This window comes from Hyposmocoma kahamanoa, unplaced genomic scaffold (assembly GCF_003589595.1).
Source record: "Hyposmocoma kahamanoa isolate Upper Pololo Valley unplaced genomic scaffold, ASM358959v1 101, whole genome shotgun sequence".
In the NCBI taxonomy this organism is placed as follows: domain Eukaryota; kingdom Metazoa; phylum Arthropoda; class Insecta; order Lepidoptera; family Cosmopterigidae; genus Hyposmocoma; species Hyposmocoma kahamanoa.
In genome coordinates, this window is record NW_020653333.1 from 749,324 (window position 1) to 769,132 (window position 19,809).

General features: G+C 37.6%; 1 protein-coding gene across 1 annotated transcript in view; it reads right to left on the reverse strand.

The window, feature by feature from the left end:
* Window positions 1-4,272: 4,272 nt before the first annotated feature.
* The window catches only part of LOC113230156 (guanine nucleotide-binding protein G(s) subunit alpha), a 48,016-nt gene continuing 32,479 nt past the window's right edge, over window positions 4,273-19,809 (reverse strand). The window contains exons 2-10 of the mRNA XM_026463950.1: window positions 16,260-16,389; window positions 14,415-14,576; window positions 13,743-13,826; window positions 12,594-12,727; window positions 11,309-11,437; window positions 10,599-10,778; window positions 8,574-8,772; window positions 7,209-7,378; window positions 4,273-5,519 (exon numbers count right to left, since the gene is read on the reverse strand). Of these exons, the coding sequence (XP_026319735.1) occupies window positions 7,232-7,378; window positions 8,574-8,772; window positions 10,599-10,778; window positions 11,309-11,437; window positions 12,594-12,727; window positions 13,743-13,826; window positions 14,415-14,576; window positions 16,260-16,370 (1,146 nt within the window). The 5' untranslated portion in view covers window positions 16,371-16,389 and the 3' untranslated portion in view covers window positions 4,273-5,519; window positions 7,209-7,231. The remainder of the gene's footprint in view (window positions 5,520-7,208; window positions 7,379-8,573; window positions 8,773-10,598; window positions 10,779-11,308; window positions 11,438-12,593; window positions 12,728-13,742; window positions 13,827-14,414; window positions 14,577-16,259; window positions 16,390-19,809) is intronic.

Here is a 19,809-nt window from a genome sequence, read left to right on the forward strand (position 1 = left end):
AAATTACGTATTTTAATTTGGAAAAATAGTTTCATTTCCTATGTGTAATAATCGCGAAAACCTAAGAATTCAATAAAAAAATATTTAAAAGGAAAGACAATTTGGCTTAACCTTTTAACTGAAAAACACTAGTTTCGGTCCCTTGACGCCACGCTTATATAGTGATGCGACATGTTATGAATTTCCACAAGAACATAACTGAACATAAAATGCAACTATGAATCCATACTTAACTAGAATATTATACAAATAACACAAGAAATATCTTAATATTTATTAATTACTTTCAATTGAGAATAAAGGGTTTCACTAGCGCTTTATAGGGTCATTGGCGTATCAGCCAAGTTAATGTAAGACGCTTTAAAGCGTTCACGACGGTCAAAGGGTTAACAATAAAACTGAACCAAATAAGATATAAAAAAATCGTTTAAAGGTGATTCTAGATTCCAATAACTTAATTTCTCTAAAAATGTTATGTTACGTTAGTTATGATAAAGAGGATAGAATTCAAGAGGCAGTTCTTGTAATCGTTAAATTAGTCACGGTTTAAAAAAAAATGCACAAGCGTCTTTTACAATCAAATATAAGTTATATTGACGACCTACGTGATCGAGTGGCTTGCACACCGATTTTCATGGTGTCGCCATCTCTGAGGTTCCGGGTTCGATCCGGGCCGGGCCAATGTAGAAAAAAAACTAACTTATCTATATTGTCTCAGGTCTGGCCGTTTGTAGTATGGTTTGTTCACCTTAACACAAGTGCTTCAGTTACTTTGGGAGCAACGTATGTGTTTGTTGTCTAATATTTGGGTAATTTGCAGTTCAAAATATGATGACTTCTATAATATCCAAAACGAATCTCGATCAAGGCATAAGCGTCAAATATCACTGCACACTACTAATTTCAGAAAAATAGCGAATGCCACACCGCGTCCAATATACCTAATTGACGATATGTCGAAAAAAAAAACATTACCGACGGGCGACCCCCTCACTGCAACGAAATGACATAACATATATATAATTAATTTTACGTTATATTTCTTTCCTACTTACATTCAAAAACTAAACTTAACACAAAAAAGAAAAAATACAATTCTTATTAAAGTTATATTTAAAAAAATAATAACGATAAATGGTATTAAAAAGCAAAAAATAGCAACTGTTACATTACAATCTTTTTAGAGGAAGGATTTATTTTCATAGAGTCAATATGTTTCTTTTTTTTTAATGGTAACATTAGGAGATGGTGTTTCCGCTCGCAATATGGCACATTTATATTTATAAAAAATCAGCTTGAACATTGTTATATTAAGGACCATATGGGTTAATTCAATATACATCTATGTAGGTTTAAGGTGAAGTTGCCTGCTAGAAAGTAGATTATCGTATTGAGGTACTTTCACCTTACTACTTACAAATTAGTAGTTGTTCAGATTCATTTCGAATTACATTATAACGACAAGAAATAGATCATTTTTTATAATAAAGATCTCCTAAAATAGCGTAAGGTAAGTACATAATCCAATCATTTTTTAATAAATTTGTAAATTATAAATAACCGTAAATGAATAATTAATATAATTATGTTAGGGCAACTGTTAGTAACACTTTGTACTTATGGCTATTCCGTTCTTATAACGAAGAAAAAAACATAGAATATATTAATTATAGAATAATAATTCTTTGAAATATTGTTTAAATCAAATACTGCTAAATATGATATTCTGGCGCCGCATTACATACGGCCGAACTCTTTGGACCTTAATTATACTAAAAGCTCCGTATGTAGGATCGCACCTTATTAATACACAGTACACTAAGTTTACTGCAGTCCAATCGAACTATAATCATTCCACAAACCAGTAAAGATTATCTTCTTGTAAAAGTTAAGGTGGCGAAGCAAAATAAACCTTAGCAATCTTTACTAAAGTTTCCAGTGCAGTTAGTGTAACGTATATTAATCAGATGGAACCCTCTATTAAAAAATATTCAAATAACCTAAGTTAATTCTACAGCAAAGCTCTTGCTTTTGTTATTTTTAGTCGAAAATTGTTCTAAAAATTAAAAAAATAGCTGCTAAAATAAGTCATTCAATAAAACAAATAATGTTAATTGTAAAACTATAGGTACGCATGGTACAATGAGATTGGTAAAACTCGAAATACGATTAAGGCAATTTTGCCCGCAAAGTTAATAAGTTTGTCTGTGGGCAAATTTGATTTTTTAGGGCCGAATGTTAAGGTGAATACAATCAAGTGTAGAGAATTTCTTTGCATGCAACGAATATGCCACTATCGTTCTACTACTTTTAGAAATTTTAACAAAAATTGTCTATTTAGCTGCCTATAAAGGAAATAAATTGTACACTATTTTTTAAAAGTGGTAGAACTCGTACACGTACAGAATAAAACCACAATGTTTTACCATACTCTCTTGTACCGATCTGTACATTGGAAGACGTACAATTCGTAAAAACTAAAAATAAACCTAAATAATAATCATTTCAACAAAAAAGAAAAAAGAAACAACGATACGAAAGTTAGGATCATCACAAAACTTTTCTGTAAAAACACTTAAATGTAGAAATAAAAATATATTCTCTGTAATCAAAAATATACAGACATAACGATTTATTCGCAATCGGATAAATTATTTGTGCTACATGACGGAACTAAAATATTTTATGAACTGTGTCTCCGCCATGAGTTTACAATCACAGTCGTCGCTAAAAACCGTGTAAAAAATATATGATAATTTTCTATAGCAAACTGTACAGCGCCCCTACCCGTCCCAAAAAAAGGAACATTTTGTAAACAAGTATTTTACGAGATCCCTAGTGACAATTGTTACTGTAAACTCATGGTACAGGCACTACTTGAATTGTATATTTTTCTATATTCAACATAATTCTTTTAACAGATTGTGTAAATATTATCTTGAATAAATAGAAGAAAAAATTTGGCCTAACTTGAGCACATGCGTCTACCACGGTGATATGCATTACTAAAAACAAAAAACTCATTTTTTTATCTATGTAGAAGTCAAAAGCTTTATGCGTGCTCATTCTACAAGAAACGATAATGCGTGAGCATACGCCTTTAGGTAAATCTGGTCAAATGTATGGGCAAAATTAAATTAAATTTGCCGATTCCAGTTTTACCCATGTATATAAATTTTACCCATTGGCACATCACTAGAAAGGAATAAATCTAGCCTCCAGGTAACCGCAATTCTTTCATGATCCTTAATATAAAATGGTAACACCGCCCGTGTCGGCCGCACTATTCTAATTTCAAAACTTTGCATTTTCAAATTTTTTTTTAAACATTTCCCTTAAACGGGTGCCAATTATGTGACCTATGACAACGAGAATTATTTTGACGTTATTCAATGGATCGACAATTACAACGGATTGTGACTGTCTGTAGATAGAAAAAAAACGTGAAAAATATGTGAGAACAGAATGGAATTACCTGTTTTATTAGAAATGGCAACCATAGCTAATGCTCAGAAAAAAATCTACGTTCAGAAGTATGTGTCTGAATCGTGTACCAAAAAGTGTGTAAGCGAGGGGTGTATACATCTGACGTCCATTTCGTAATAACGACGAGTCTATATGGATTAAAAATTGATGGATCGACATTTAAAATTTAATTTGATTGCTTCTTTAATATTTTGCTAATGGCGCTACATTAATTTAGTAAAGGTCTGCTTGGATACTTAATAATTATATAGTAAATAAATAAATAAATATTTGCCAACTTTAATATAAATTATGATAGAAATCTAACCAGTAGAATTACCACTTCATATTAAATATAATTAAGTCCAACGTTGACTAAGGGGACTACACCAATTCACGAATAAAAAATACCTGCCTTTACTAATTTTTAAAATTCAGTATTAGTAAGACTTAGAAACTTAGAAATTATTAGTTTACAATGTTTAGAAAAAATAGAGTTCCATTTCTCAAAATAAATAGTCGAATAGCCAGAATCTTTAGAACGGGCGGGTCCGTTCGGAAACACCATGTGAACGACAAAATTCTAAATACAACTTGGCATAAAAAGAAAATCGACATTTTATTTATTTACGTTTTCGGCTCCGCACGTCAAATACATTTTTTTTACACTCGTATTAAATATTAATTTAAACAATACATGTATTAAATGTCATGTGAAAACTTCCATAAATATATGAAAAAGGACTTTCAAAATTATCATACGAAAGTAATGCAAATCATAAATTTTATGCCAAGTTGAATTGTAGGTGAAGGATACAAATTAGTGAATCGAAGTACCACTTTATATTACATATATATTTAGGAATAAGCTACACACCACACCCATACTAAAAACGTGTTTGTATGGGACATTCATACACGTGTCAATCGGTACTGAAGCGTCCAGACAAGTAAAGTATAAGTAAGGCTCACACAAAGCGGCGCACTTCCACTGTACACACAAAGAGTTCGTTTAGAATCAAAATGTTTGGGGATTACCCAGAACATCAAACACGCTACATCAATGAATACGTCACGTATTGTGACTGTTATTGTGTGTCACTGTGCGCGAGCGGTTTACTCATATCCCTTAAGTAAAATATTGGTTTCTTTTTAATATTTTAAGCGTCATAAAAAACAGAATCTGTTCGCATTTATTTTTCCTGACTGAAAAACTAACTAATAACATTTTTTTATCATTGGCATTTCTGTGTGACCAAGTTTAAGAGATGTAGCGTATTTGGCTTGTTTGTGCTTTGTTTTGAACTAACTTTAGCAGCCAATACCTGGTATCAAATTAGAGACTTGTACGAGTTCCTGATTAACGAAACGCAAAAACATAAGTGCTTTTGCAAAGATTTGTTAAATTCGTAGTTTAGATCGTCAGTGATTAGTAAAAATAAAGAGATTTTTCAACCGTCTAACCCGAAATTCCGTCTGAAGTTTAGAATCAGATTTCGAAACTCCTGTTATATATTTCTGAAGTTCAGGACTGGGTTTAGAAAATGTATATAACATTTCAACTACAAACATGCTTTCAAGTTAGACGGCTAGGGGCAGATGTGATATAATATTTTAATTGTAAATGAATATATCTTTATGACCACTCATTTATATTATACGATTAAAATTAATTTGTGTGTAAAGAAAAAAGAAATCTTTTATTGCATGTTGCAGTCATATCAGCGCGTGTAATTCAAATGGAGTTTAATTCCGCTACACTGGTTCTTATTATAAGGCAAATACGCTACTCTATGTAAAAACTACCACAGTTGTTATATTACATTCTTCTTTTTTATGGCAAACAAATGGTTTTGAATAAGTGTATGGCGAAGTGTCCATTCAATAATATTATAGTTAGAAAATAAAGTGGTACCTCTGCATTTCTGTATAGAAACGAGAGTGCGGGCTGGAGCGATTCGTCCGGGAGAGAACACTACTACGAATTGTATTGCTGACTTTTTGTGCCGACGTCTTCGTGTCAGAGCGCCCGGGTGGGGCCACATGTGACGTGTCTGTGGGACGAAACATTATGTTCGTTAGTTGACAACAAAATGAAAATTTACGGTCACCCTTTTCAACTTTTCAGCCATGTAGCTGTCCAGGGAATGGTCGTATTTTTAATTTATTCTATAATTGTATGAGTTATACATAATACAGGGTGAAAAAAAAAAACCACTGACCATTTTAAAGGAGCATACTGCATAATGAAATAAAAAATACATGTTCGTTTTTTTTTCAAATATTTAACAAATAAATAAGTTATGACGTCTCAAAGTTTTCCGAAAAATTGTAAACAATATTGATACCCGATGATTAGCAGACGCCGTTGTTATAAGCAATAAGAACGGTGTGGGGCAGTGGGCGGAATCAGCGCGCGAATTCATGTATTTAACAGACAACAAAGTATTAAATTAACGCGCGATATTTTACTAATGTGTTCTATTACTGAATCTTATGCACAGGAAAAAAAATGGCCAGTGATTTTTTATCACCCTGTATAAACGTACATGCCACCCCTCAGATTAAAGGGTAAGTAGCAATATTGGTTTACGCGTGGCGTGCCCCACGCTCGCTCCATCAGTGTGCATACAGGTAGAAATTATAATCCAACGTCACGAGTTGAAACAACATTTCCCAGCCAAATATGAAAGGGAGGATAGGTTTGTTCTTTGGAGGAGGTTGCCAGCCTTCTGATTACCAAAGGCTTCAACGCTCCATACATAATATATTAATTATAGTGAGGTACTATATGGCCCAAGGGACTGGTATAGGTCGATACAAGTCAAGAGACTATAACAGTCCAGGGCGCCTACCCTAACCTTTCAAAAAACAATCTCATTTCAATGTAAGCTTCTAGTAAGCTTATTATAATATTACTCATATTCGTACCATGCCAAATATATCAACCAAGTAATGTATTATTGGTAAAGTGACTGAAAGAACGAATAATTTCCCAAAATCGTCTATTCCTTACTAAAAATAGGAAAGAAATAACGCTATACGAACTGTACAATGCGTAGTAAATCGTAGTATAATGTTAAAGTGCTTAATATTATTTACATTCAGAAAATTTAACTGCCAAAAAAAGAAAAGTATATATATAATAATGAAATGTACTAAAATGACGTCGTTTTCAATTATTTTTCCGCATTTTCACGAAAAAAAAAATAAATAAAATAAGCTGAGTCTTGATTGTCACGTTGTGAATTCGGAATTATAGTCTAGTGTCAACTGTTAGTGTCGCCAAGGAGCATACAGATGTCGCTGTCATAATTTTACGAAATCAACATCGCGTATTTTAATTTAACGAGAAATTATTTCATATGTACTAATAACTAAAAAATAAACAAAATATTGAAGAGATATACATAAATAAATAAATTCAACTTAACTTTTAATCATTACAAATCAATATTTAGACAATGAATTTGAAAATAATATTGTTTCCATTGCATCAGTGTAACTATTTTAAGATTGCTAAATTTGACATAAGAGCAATATTACTTTAATGTTAAAGTCGCGTCATAGTACGAACTGAGTGAATGAATACTCACAAAGCTGCCAATAAAACATCATAGTTTTAACATTATAAAAAGCTTACTTTAAGTGCGTCATAGTACGAAAAGTCAATGTAAGGTTAAAGTATTATTGTTTTAAGAGGTTGTGGTGGACCCCCTGTGTAATTTAAAAGTTTGACTAACCGGTATTGGCGCGTGGTTCGCGGTTAGAGCAGCTCGTACTGTCGGAGATGCATGCGCTGTATGATGTCGCGGCAGTCGTTGAAGACGCGCTTGATGTTCTCCGTGTCGACCGCACAGGTGAAGTGCGGGTAGCAATAGTGCTTGCCGTCTCCGCTCGCTGTGCTTATGCGCTGAGAACATAATTTATAGGATTATAAAGGCAGGACCAACATGACTAATAATGTAATAATAATAATGTGCCAAACAATCATACCAATTTAGTTATTAGTTGTTATTATTATTAATTTCCCAAATTGGTCCTACCGGGAATCGAACCCGGGATCTCTTCATAAAGTGCAAACCGTAGGGCGAGGTCGTAAGATTATAGAATATCAGCGAGTGATAGTCCAGTTTCATAAGACCATTGTACATGAAAATAAAGCTTGTTTTATTTTATATTAATTTCAATTTAATTTAGCAGCAACGCGAATATATTTTTGACGCTCACAAACTGGGGAAAGTCACACTTTGTAGATATAAGGACCCCTCCTACGTAAAGTAACGTATATCGAAATTGCCAAGTTTACAGGGGAGCGTTTTAAAGTTTTAAAGGTTCCAAACCGCATAGCTGGCCCCTCCCATAAGACTACTTGCTTTTATAGGAATTGCTATAACATGTCCATACAAATATATAATGCTTTGCCTGCAGCTATCGCAGATTTACCTATAAAAATATTTAAAAAAAAGTTATATGATTTGCTATGTGATCTGTGTTTATGCGATATCAAAGATTTTTTAATAATAAAAAGAAATTGACATTTTGTTTATATTTGTGCTGTTCTTACTTCTGATATTGTTTTAATTTATGATTTTATTGTTGTCGCTATTTATTGGCATTTCTACTTAATTTTATATGACATTTTAACTTCAATTTATTTTAATATTTGCGTGCCAGTATCTGGTGCAACACGTGTTCTTGACACCTTGTATAATAATATTTCTTACCGTGTTTGCTTGCGAATAAATATTTCATTTCATTTCATTTGACTTCACTGAATAATCATAAACACGTGCCTTTAGCATTTCTCAGTTTTATTCGCCGAAGCACTTTAAAACTCGTTCTCGAATAAAACTGAGAAATGCTAAATTCACGTGTTGAACTCATTTCAGCGAATTCAGAAGTTTAAAACGTTCTCCTGTAAACTTGGCAATTTCGACATACGATACTTTACATTTGAGAGTAATTTTTTTCTATAAAATTATATTCCATTCACTAGTATTTTTGACGTTCTCCTGCACTTTTTTCTTTTTAGATTTGCCTGTAAATTTCAATATGATTCCCCTGTCCGCTGTAAATGTTTCATAATTGTTCCCCTGTCAACGTACCAGGAACTCATCGCGTATAAAGTACTTGGCGCGCGCGACCTCGGGATGGTCCCTCGTGTCAGGCGGGGCATCAGGCGGCGTGGTGTAGCGCGCGTACTCCGCGAAATACTCCTCCAGCCGTGATTTTCCTGCTAACACCTTCTCGGCCAGCAGGTCTTGCTTGTTCAGGAAAAGGATCACTGATATCGTGCGGAGCCATCTGGAATTGATAAAACGTATAAATCCACTTTCTTAAGCGGTGAATGTAAACATCGCGATCTGTTTATTTTTAACCGACTTCAAAAAGGAAGAGGTTCTCAATTCTCAGTGCCCGCGCCTATCGCGAACGTCGTAGGGTCTATATAAGCGGGCCACTTCAGGCCCCGCTCCCTTTTCCGTGCGCTGCGCCCTACTGATCAGTCGACTATTTGTAACATTTTATATTCACTTAAACCTACGTTTGTACAATACGTAATTGTCGCATTATAAATCTTCATTTTGTACCTAACTGTGTTCTTCATTCCGCAACCCTTAAAAATATGTCCTCAGTAAGCAAGGCACCGGACACTCAGTGATTATTTGTGAACCGATTTTAATGATTCTTTTTTGTTGGAAAGAGGGAGGATACCTCAGTGTTGGTTCCATTTAAATTTCATATTTACAATATTCCACCTCTAAGGGTGGCAAACTAAGGGATGAATACAGTTTCGCGCACTTTCAATTAACCGATTTCAATAAAATGTGCCAAATAGATTTAATTCCAAGCAATCTTTTAAAGTCTTTCTTTTTTTAAATAAAAAGCTTATAATTATTCATCGTATTAATATTATGCCTACCTTCATGAAAGAGTTAGGGCGCCTTCAAATTAGACGCTTATAGAAACGTTGCAGTGGCACTAATGTGGCGCTGCAGCCGCGTTACTACCAATTTTTGTACAATATTTAGAAGCGCAGCTGCAACGCCACGCGCCTCTTTTGCAGACTAGATATTGTATGAAAGACGCAGAAGCGCTATTGCAGCACTTCTATAAGCACTTAACTTGAAGGCGCCCTTACCATTCTACTTAAGAGTCTATACAATCTCAAATCGCAACCCTCATGGAAGAATGGCATTAGTGGAGTTACGTCAGAAACGTTTATTGCTCAATTAGATACAGAAAAATATAACCCAAACCCTCTCCAATTATCCATCCATCTTTCTTGTAACTCGATCGACTAATGTTGTAGATAGAGTTACAAGAGTTGGAGAGGATGTGCGTTATATTTTGCTGTATTTAATGGAGCAAATAAAAATTTTTGACGTAACTCCACTTATGCTATTTTTTCATGATGGGTGCGAAATGGTTTTAGTTGATTCGGCATAACAGTTAAACTGTTGAATATACACTGTTATTTTTCACACCGTATAGTATTACGGTGGGAAAACACTATTCCAAAAAAATTGCACGATAGAATTGTTATACAAAGTTAGTAGTATTTTACAAGAAAACCGCTGTATACAATACGTACTCTACATATACCAATATATTTTTTGAACTAAATCAAAAACGTATATGATAAACATTTTTCGAAAAGCTTTAATATCGTTTGTAAAAAAAATAAAAAATAAAGCCGCTCGACTGAAGCAAAATTAACCGTATTAGTACGGGAGAACTTAATTCGAGTTGAGGTACTTATAGACTTTTAACATAATGTAATGAGACGCCAATATAAGAATGTTAATTTCTTTAAATTTATTCCCTACTCATTCACTCTGAAGCCTAGCTTGTACATTGCTCTAACAGCACATTTCTGCGAAACTAATTTTTTTAACAGCGTATGAAATCCACTTGTGGACATAAAGCTGGGAGCTGGTTTGTATAATAATAATAATATGTCACTCTTGCGCTGATAACTCGCGTCCATATGCTACGTGAGTCAATCAAAACAGTACACGAAACAAAGGTTTCGTCGATCGATCGATCTGCTTCACTTGCTTCTTAGAGCAGATCGATTGGGTAGGAAAATAACCTTGAACATGAGGACGGGTATTACTTTTGTGATGTACCTGTTATTCCATATACTCTTAAAGAGGTCAAGCGACTCCCGGAGGCGGTTCTGCGTGGGATCCTCGCGAAGGACCATGTTGTAGGAAGAACAGGCGGTCACAAAGATGATGGCCGTCACGTCGTTGAAGCACTGGATCCATTTGCGCCGCTCGTCACGCTGACCGCCTACGTCGAACATGCTGGAATTCGTAATACAAAAAATAATATATATGTTTTTAATGGAAAATAAACGCACGCATGGTCACAATCTCCCTTGTTAAAGTACTTTTCCAAAGTTTTTTTTTTTCATGAAACCGACGTCATAAAAATAATTAATCATGGAGTCTTAGGTTGGCCAAAGGAAAATTAAAATACTGCGACAATTAAATTAAACGCAAGAAGCGATGTGGCGCTACACTGTCGCTGTAGGCGCGCCATTACAAGTTTGCATACAATATTTAGAAGCGCTGTTGCAGCGCCACTGTCATGACACGCGCGCGCCACTTTTGCAGTCACAATTAGTGAACTAAAAGTAACTGAACCGCTACAGACTTACTGCGCCGACAAAAGCGCTTCGACAAGCTTTAAAATTGAAGACTCCTAAAGAATTTTATTTAAAAGATGACCAACGCCATCTAGCGGTACAAACGAAAGTAAAGTATTATATTTTCATATGAGATTGGCTAACTTGTCTACGAGTTTAAAGTGATTTTTACAACAACAGACTCACTGGAAATTGACTTTATCAACGACGAACTGCGTCTCGAAGATGCCGGAGGTGAGCACTCGGCAGCGCAGAATGTCTTGTTCCGTAGGCGTATAGTTGGGCAGCTTTATCACGTTCACCTTGTCCAGGAAACTGAACAACAAATCAATACATTATTATTTTTTTAATATTATTCTTAGCTTAGTGAGCAGTTCGTTTGGCTGTGGGTTCGTAATCAAAGGAAAACATTGACAATTTTATGTATGTGAAGTTTCCAATCCGCATTCAGCGGGTCCGCGTGGGAACTACAGCCCAAGGACTGCCATTGTGAGAGAAGGTCTGTGCTCAACAGTGGGACTATATATATATACAAAGGACAAAATATTCCCGAAAAGATAAAGGGAAACATCGTGAGGAAACCTACACGTCGCAGAAGGTTTACAGTCCTCGGAAAACGGACGAACCCAATCTACATTGGACCAGCGTGGCGAATTATAGCCTAAACCCTGGTCTGAGAGGAGACACGTGCCCAGCAGTAGGACGTACAAATGGGTTGATGATGAGCAGTTCGATTTGTAAATCTAAATAGCGGGTATTGGATAGCAGGTACAGTGGGTAGCGGATATCCATAGTCAGTCTTTTTGAAGATGGAGTAAAATGATTGCGCAAGTGTTACCCACTTGCAAGCAGCTAGTGATTGCAGTCGACAAATATTCTATCGACTATCGACTTAATGTTAGTAATGTTTATGCTATATTATTAGCTGAACTTATTCCACTTCCATGAACCGTATCAAACGGTTCCTAAAGTCTAATCTCTTAGATCACAAAAAAAATCTCTGGAGTTACATGACAATATAAGTTTTGAAAATAAAACAAGAGTGAGAAACACTTTTCAACTTCAAACTGCCATACCTCGAAAGTGACTGATTGTAAATTGGATCCTTTTTGTTTAATTTTGTTTTATTGGATCCTTTTTGTAGAGGTGCAGAGACGTGCCAATGCCGCCCTCGAGTATGTTCGGGAGTGGGGTGACCCTAACAAACTCAGAATTGCTAATTAAGGCAATAACGCAATAAGTAATCATTAGAACGTCAGAACATGCACAATTTAGGCACTTTTGTCAAAATTTCTCCTTCTTACACAATCTATCGATAAAACTGTCGACAACAACTACATGACTATTTAATATTTTACGAAAACTGGCATCTCTGCAAATGTCATTTCACTCTGTATTAAAAAACGACAGACTATATTATATCTGTTATAATCTATACGCGCTACTCGCTATACTGAGATAAGATACTGACTACTTGGCACAGTCAATGAGCTGGTACTCGTTGCTTCGCTCGTAGGTGCGCTGCACGCCCAGATCCTTCCACAGTTCCTCCGTGTGCTCGTAGAACTCAGGCGGGTAGTCGAAATCCGGCTGAGACGCTACATCCTGGAATGTAATGATATTTATATAAGTTAGTTGAAAATAGCAGACATAAGATCGTCAAGGCGTAGCCGAGCATTCGCAAAAGAAATTGATAACACTTTCTAAACCTTCGGGTCCAGTCAAAACACACTTAATAGAGTAAGCAGTAGAGCTCCTTGTGAAAGAGTTCGTTCAGGGAAGTACTGCCACCTTACCTATTTCAGCCATCAAGCAATAATATGAGCATAACTGTGTTCCGGTTTCAAAGGGTAAGGGTGCTGGTGTAATTACAGGCACATGGTACTTGTCAACTTATGTCTCAGGGCGACGAGCGCAGTGGCAGTGCCCCTAAGATCTTTGCGATTAAAAGCCCTGAGTGGCACTGCAACTGTTATGGGTTGGCGTGTCGCTTACCACCAGACGCACGACTTGTTCGTCCCGTCGCTTGGTATTATAAAAAACAACACTTATATGGCTATGGATTGGAATTCCCTGCCTGTAGGTTTATTCCTAGACCACTATCGCTTGAGAGAGTGAATATATTTTTTAGGTGTGCATGCTCCATCATCGATCTCATCGTCACTTTCCGTCAAGTGAGATGAAGGTCAAATGCGCCCTAACATTTTTATAAAAAAAAACCATACACGACAGCGAACATTTCGAATTCATATTTAATTACGCTTCGTACAAATATGAGTTACAACAGTCGCGTTAAATATTTATAAGGTAAAGTTAGTTCTTCTTGCGGCCGCTGTACAAAATGTATTTAACAAATATTTTATAAGGTCATTAGGAACTGTTAATGGTGTACACTATAAGTTTTTAAAGGTTGGCCACAACCTGCCTAAATGGGTTCCCCTCTCGTGGATCCCCATTAACGTCTCTAACTAATATTTGCCTTGCTGATAAGGACCACTTATAGGTAAGTATGGATCCCTGGGGGTTTTCATAATATAGAGTATCTGTAGATGTCGCATCCTCTACGTACGTTATGACAACGGTATATAATTGTAATGTTATGGACCATGATGTTTATTACCTGAATATAATCGACGCGCGCCTTGTTTTCGGGTTTCTCCAGCGGTATGGGCGGCGTGAGAGTGCTCATTGCACCCGTGATTGTCTGTAACACGAGAGATATATTTTGATTTCGTCATTTATCACACAACTGATATCTGTCTATGATATGGCTCTTAGCCAACACTATATTTTTGAAAAATATTATATACTAATCAATTTATTAGTTGTGATTTATATAAAATAAACACTATTATTATTATTATTGTTTCAAAATTTAATATGAACATCGAAGTCTTTCTAGACAGAAATTAATCTCCCTCACCACTACTCATTTCCAACTCAGAGCGCCGGCCCATTGGGCCATTAGTGGCGGCCACTAAATGCGACCACAAGTTACAGGCGAGATTTTTTATACATTTTATCAGCGCAAACTGAGCGCCGGAATGCGTCACTCGCCTCCCGCGCACATTCGGCCACAGACTTCTTCCCCGCTCGCCATTGTTGTCGTTTTAGCGACTAAAGCGAGAAACATGGACGACAATACATCACGCCCGGGTGTGTGTGCCCGTCCCGCGCCCGCGCGTGGTGTTTTATCGTCAATAGAAATATACACGGAATTAGACCCGCCGTGCTCCCGACTCATTATTATTGTTGTAATTTTTAAGGCACTAAAAGTGTTTAGTATACTCACAAGTATGGCGTCTCTTATATTCTTCTTAATGTCTTCGATCTTCTCGCGGCGCTCCTTGTCGGAGAAACCGTTGACGTGCAATATGCGCATTTGCTTCACAATCGTCGACTTGCCCGACTCGCCTGCCCCCAGGAGTAGTAGGCGGTGCGTTGCTCGGTACAACTGGAAGTAAAATACGGTTTCTTAGTGCTAATTGGTTATGTTCAGTATATTATACAGCTAAGAGTAAAAATGGCTTCTCACGGCCTGTGATTCGTACGGGCGAGGTCGTGCCACAGGCCCATACATACGAGCCTAGCCGACACTCTTCCCATGGCGCGTTGGCGCGAGCTTGCGCGGCACAGCATGTGAAACCACGGTCCATGGGAAGCCAGCATGAGAATAGATGCATATCAAGCAATTGACGGATCTTATTAAATTGTTCTGAAGGTGATATTCGAACAAAAGTGTATACTTTGACGGGCTGTTGACTGTAACTATGAATTTGTCCCTATTTACAAGAGACTGCGGGCTCTACGGTAAGACCAGGGTACGGCGGGCGTCCGGCTCTAGCCTTCCGCCAGTGATACGCCTTCACGGGCGTCTCTGGTGGACTTGGACTTAGGTACGTGGTTAGCTGTAGGTATGAACACGTTCATCTGCCTCGGTAGCATGTGGCCGGGGCGTTCATCCCGCGCGCATCTAGCGCGTCTTAGTAGCAGTCTAGACGAGGGCTTAAGGCGAGGAGACGCGCGGGACACGTGAGTTGCTCTTTAAGTTGGAAGCTGTGTCCGGACATTGTCGCAGGATACTGCAACGACATCTTTGGTACAAGCCCGGAGAGCTAGTAGAGGATGAGCTAGACATTCTCCGTTCCCTCCAGGCGCGTAGGTTTCTGGGAACTGAAAAGACGCTTCGGCGTCGGGAGGTGAGCGTGCCTACAGTTCCACCACTAAAGAGAAGATTTGGTAGTAGATTTTAGAGTCGATGGCTTAGCGGTGGCAACCGTTGCGCAACGGGAAGTTAGCATACCTACAGCTCCTGTAGATATACGGAAAATAGGAAGGGTGTTGTGCGTGCGTGCACCAGGGGCAGCTCACCGAAGCCACTAGTCTTTTGAGAATCGGATAAAGTCTGTGCAAACGGGCTGACCGGACTGTGAAGGTCCCTGTGCTTGCACAGGTTACAGTGCCCTTCTCGTATACCCTAAGGGTCGGTAAGGAGGGTCACTACAGTCAAAACTTATGTAGAAAGGAACGGGGTTATACCTATGAATTTCATTTCTAAGTTACTTGATTGAATTATAACAGCAACTACAATCGGCTCCTGCATTCGAGAACGGAACACTAAGAAATAAAACCAGAGAAATTAGATATTATCAAGTGTTACTTAGTCGTTGATGTGTTGCTCGCTTTTGTAACGATTGTGTAATTTTAATAATATATATATAATATATAATAATAATAATAACGCACACACTCAACATAGCCCCGCACTAGGGAAATCCTGTGTCGCGGGTGCTATGGACACACACATAGACAACCACAAATTACACCCAAACTCACGAGAGAAATAAATGTAGGCCATATAAATATTTCTCCCGGCCCGGGAATCGAACCTGGGACCTCTGCGTGGCAGTCCGGCATGGTAACCGTTCGGCCACGGAGGCAGTAAAAATATTATGGACTTTGAATACTATTACGACTATTGCAAGGTACGTGATCCCAAATTTTTGGGATCTCGGGATGTCTAGGGGTTTCAGGAGCTGGTTACGCGACAAGTATTACAGAATTCTTAGTAGCCGTTAATCTTGGTGTACGGTTGGCCAATACTGCCAAAATAATAAAAAGAAACAAATTAGCGAACCTGTTTGTCCTTTTGCAGCTGCCGCGTGATGGCATCGCTGCGGCGTTTTTGCGTTTTGAGGTCGTCGCCATCGCCGCCGCTCTTGCCGCCCGGAGAGCCGAAGCAACCCATCGCCGACCACGCCGCCCACCTGTAAATGATAGGAAACCAGGTTTATCGCTGCAGATTTGGACTTACCAAAGAAACACGTGCCATTTTCGTGAACATATTGCTATCATCAGGTTTAAGTCTAACTAAATTACGACACATTGACGCCAGTAGCGGCACGATTTGAAATGAAACTATTAATTAGTAACAATATTACAAATTACAAGTAAGAGTTTATGTCATTAACACATTACATTACACATTAAAAAAAAAACATAATTAAATAAACATCATGATATTATTTAGTTTCAGGAAATTAGAAGCAGTAGAGCTCCTTGTGAATGAGTTCGTCCAAGGAAGTACTGCCACTGTACCTATTTCTGCTGCCAAGCAGTAATGTCAGCATTACTGTGTTTCGATTTTGAAGGGTAAGGGTGATGGTTAGTGACGAAAGAGACTCAGTCTTTTAAGGCCTTTTAAAAAACCTCGACTGATTTTCAACGCTTCACCACTAGTCTAGTCTTTTAACCCTCAAGTCTTGAGTCATAAGACTAAAACTAAAGACTAATTAGATTCGAAGTCTTTTAACGCTAGGAAGCTTAAAAGACCTATAGGACTAAAACAAAGAAAAAGACTAAAACGACTAAAAGGACTGGCGCCTCATAGCTTCGGGAGTCACGAGTGAGCCGTATGGCGTGATTTTATTTCTACCCACAAGTTATTTATTTTATGATTTTTATTATAAGTAAATAAACGTGATTATTTACTACATACTACTTACGTGATTTTTATTTATAAACTTCGGGTTTAATAATACATAAAATAGGTATAAGTCTTTTGCAAACAACTCGAGTCGTTTGAGTCTTTCAAGTCGTTTAAGTTTTTTGACTCTTAGTATAACGACTGAGTCTTATTAATAAAATCTCGAACCCCCAGTCTTAATTTTAGAGTCGAGTCCTGTAAAATGGAGTCGAGTCGTTATAAAACGCCTTAAAAGACTGAGTCTCTATCATCACTAGTGCTGGTGAAATTCCAGGCACATGAGACTTGTTAACTTATGTTTCAGGTTGACGGACGCAGTGGCAAGCTCTGAGTGGCACTGCAACTGTTATGGACAAGCGTGCAACTTACCATCAGGCGCACGACTTGTTCGTCCCTTCACTTGATATTATAAAAAAAAAAGAAAAAGAAGCTCTTTAATGTCATAAAATTGCTTTACTAGTAGCCACCTCTTTAATCTTAAAGTAAACCGGTGAACTGGTTTGTTCACAGCATCACACAGCTGGCGCATTGAGACGCGATAGTTGTACCAACATATCCATATAAGAGAATGCAAAGCGTTGTGTCGCAAAGACAATTATTCAAGAACCACTTAAAGGTGTTAGAATTTAGTATAAAGACTACATCAAGTAATCATATATTCCACAGGGCAAATTTTTACACCTGAAAACGTCATTATTTAAGCTACTGCTCGTTCACTGCTAACTTCCCTGAGAAAAACGAGCAAGAAACTCTAGGGATTGCTTTTTTCAAATAAACTTAAATACTATGGAATACACTTTAAATCATATTTGTGTATGGAATCTAGACTCATGTCGTCCCATACATCATTCGAACACGTAGTCTTCAATTTTGTAACATAACTCGGTTAATGATATTGCTGGTTAGAAAACGACTGATAAAGATTGTACATCTTGGAGTATTGAATTGTATGGTAGTGCGGCATGAACAATGGTAGGAGACAGAGACGTTAGAAAGCATTTGAAATGTAGTGCTGGAGAAGAATGGAGGGAATTCCTTGGGCGGAAAGAGAAACCGATAAGGAGGGATCAAGAATAGTGCAAAAAAGAGAAGATTATTAAAGACATTAGAGTTTATATAATTTGTATAATGTAATATAAATTGTTTGTATATGTACGTAGTCCTGCAATAAACGGGCTAGCGAACTGACGTCTCTAATTTACCTCACCTATACCGAATATCACATTGGCGAACGAGGTTAGAAACGGTGAATTTGTGCGTGGTTAAATTGTCGACTCTCTGGGGATAATTGCACAATTTTGTATTTGTAATGTCTTTCGGAAAAGTGAACGACTCTGATTTGAAGGGAGGGATGTGGTCTTCTTATGTTGATCGCTTAGAAATGTATTTCACTGTGAATGACGTGAGGTTAAAATTATCAACGTTGATTGCGGTAATAGATGAGACATATGAACTTTTAGTGAACTTGGCCAGTCCTATTAAACCGCCAGATTTACAATACAAAAAGGCGGTAGACCTTTTGCGGGAACATTTACAACCAGCTCCGTCAACGCTGGCCGAACGTTACCGATTCAGACTGTGGAGACAGGGACCGGAAGAGAACGTCGCCAGTTATACTGCGGAATTAAAGAAACTTTGAATCATGAATTTGTAAACAGTTGAACTCTCAATTTGTGTTTATATCCAATGGTAGCATTTCTCAAGTAGTTTGTACCACGGTCTGGACTGGAATATTGTTAATTTAATGATTCGTTTTTAAATTGCAATTCGTTTTTAAATGCATGCAAGTGACAATTGCCTTAAATCTTCTTCTTATCGTGTCGATACTTCTTTTATTTTAAGGGCTATATGGACCTTGAATAGTACGTCGCTACCTTGACTGCTGCGCTGTGCGTGGCCGCGTAGAGATCTTCCTTCGTATAGGTATTAGGACACAAGGGGCGCAACAGCAAGTGCTGCATGGACTGTGTAGGGGCACCGCAGTCACATTGGGTTGGACTAGTATCCCTGAAAACCCATTTACACACAGTGTCTCTGCAGCGTCCTACCTGAGTGCGAAGTGGGGGGGTTTTTTCGTTTCCACAATGCCCACCTAGTGACTGTTGTACGGTCACTCGTAGCCTTTGTGGTGCACACGAAACTTTTATGGATTTTGAGGCGAGCTCGGGGAATTTGGTGGCCATATAAAGGGTGTCGACTGTTACTCTCTTATTTGTGCTTCTCCGCGGAGCATGTTACATCCCGACGCACACATGGTGGTGCAATACCTGCTAGAGGATATACCATATTGAGGGGAGTTGGCTTGAGACAGCCGGTGTCTCAGTTGTCTTAATGAGATTGAGTATCTTTGAAGTCATAGAGAACCGACGGGGAAAGATGTTTGGGCACCTGAAATGTCATGGCAGCTTTCTTAGTAACATTATAGAAGATAAAGGAAAGAGAGGCAGTGGATGACAGAGACGAAGTTATTTAGATCAGATAGGGCGGTGAACTGTGATGGTTGGCGATTATTTCACCGACAAGAATCTCTGAAATAAGAAGCTGGGTAATGACCACTGACCGGAAATGAGTTGAATCTACCTAAAGTATGAACGGTTTCTTAATATGGACATACCCATTTCGTTATCAATGCGTTTAAAATTTCTCTTTTTACTGTTTATTATCTAAACATTCCCAAAAGTAGGTTGTCTCATGTTCATTT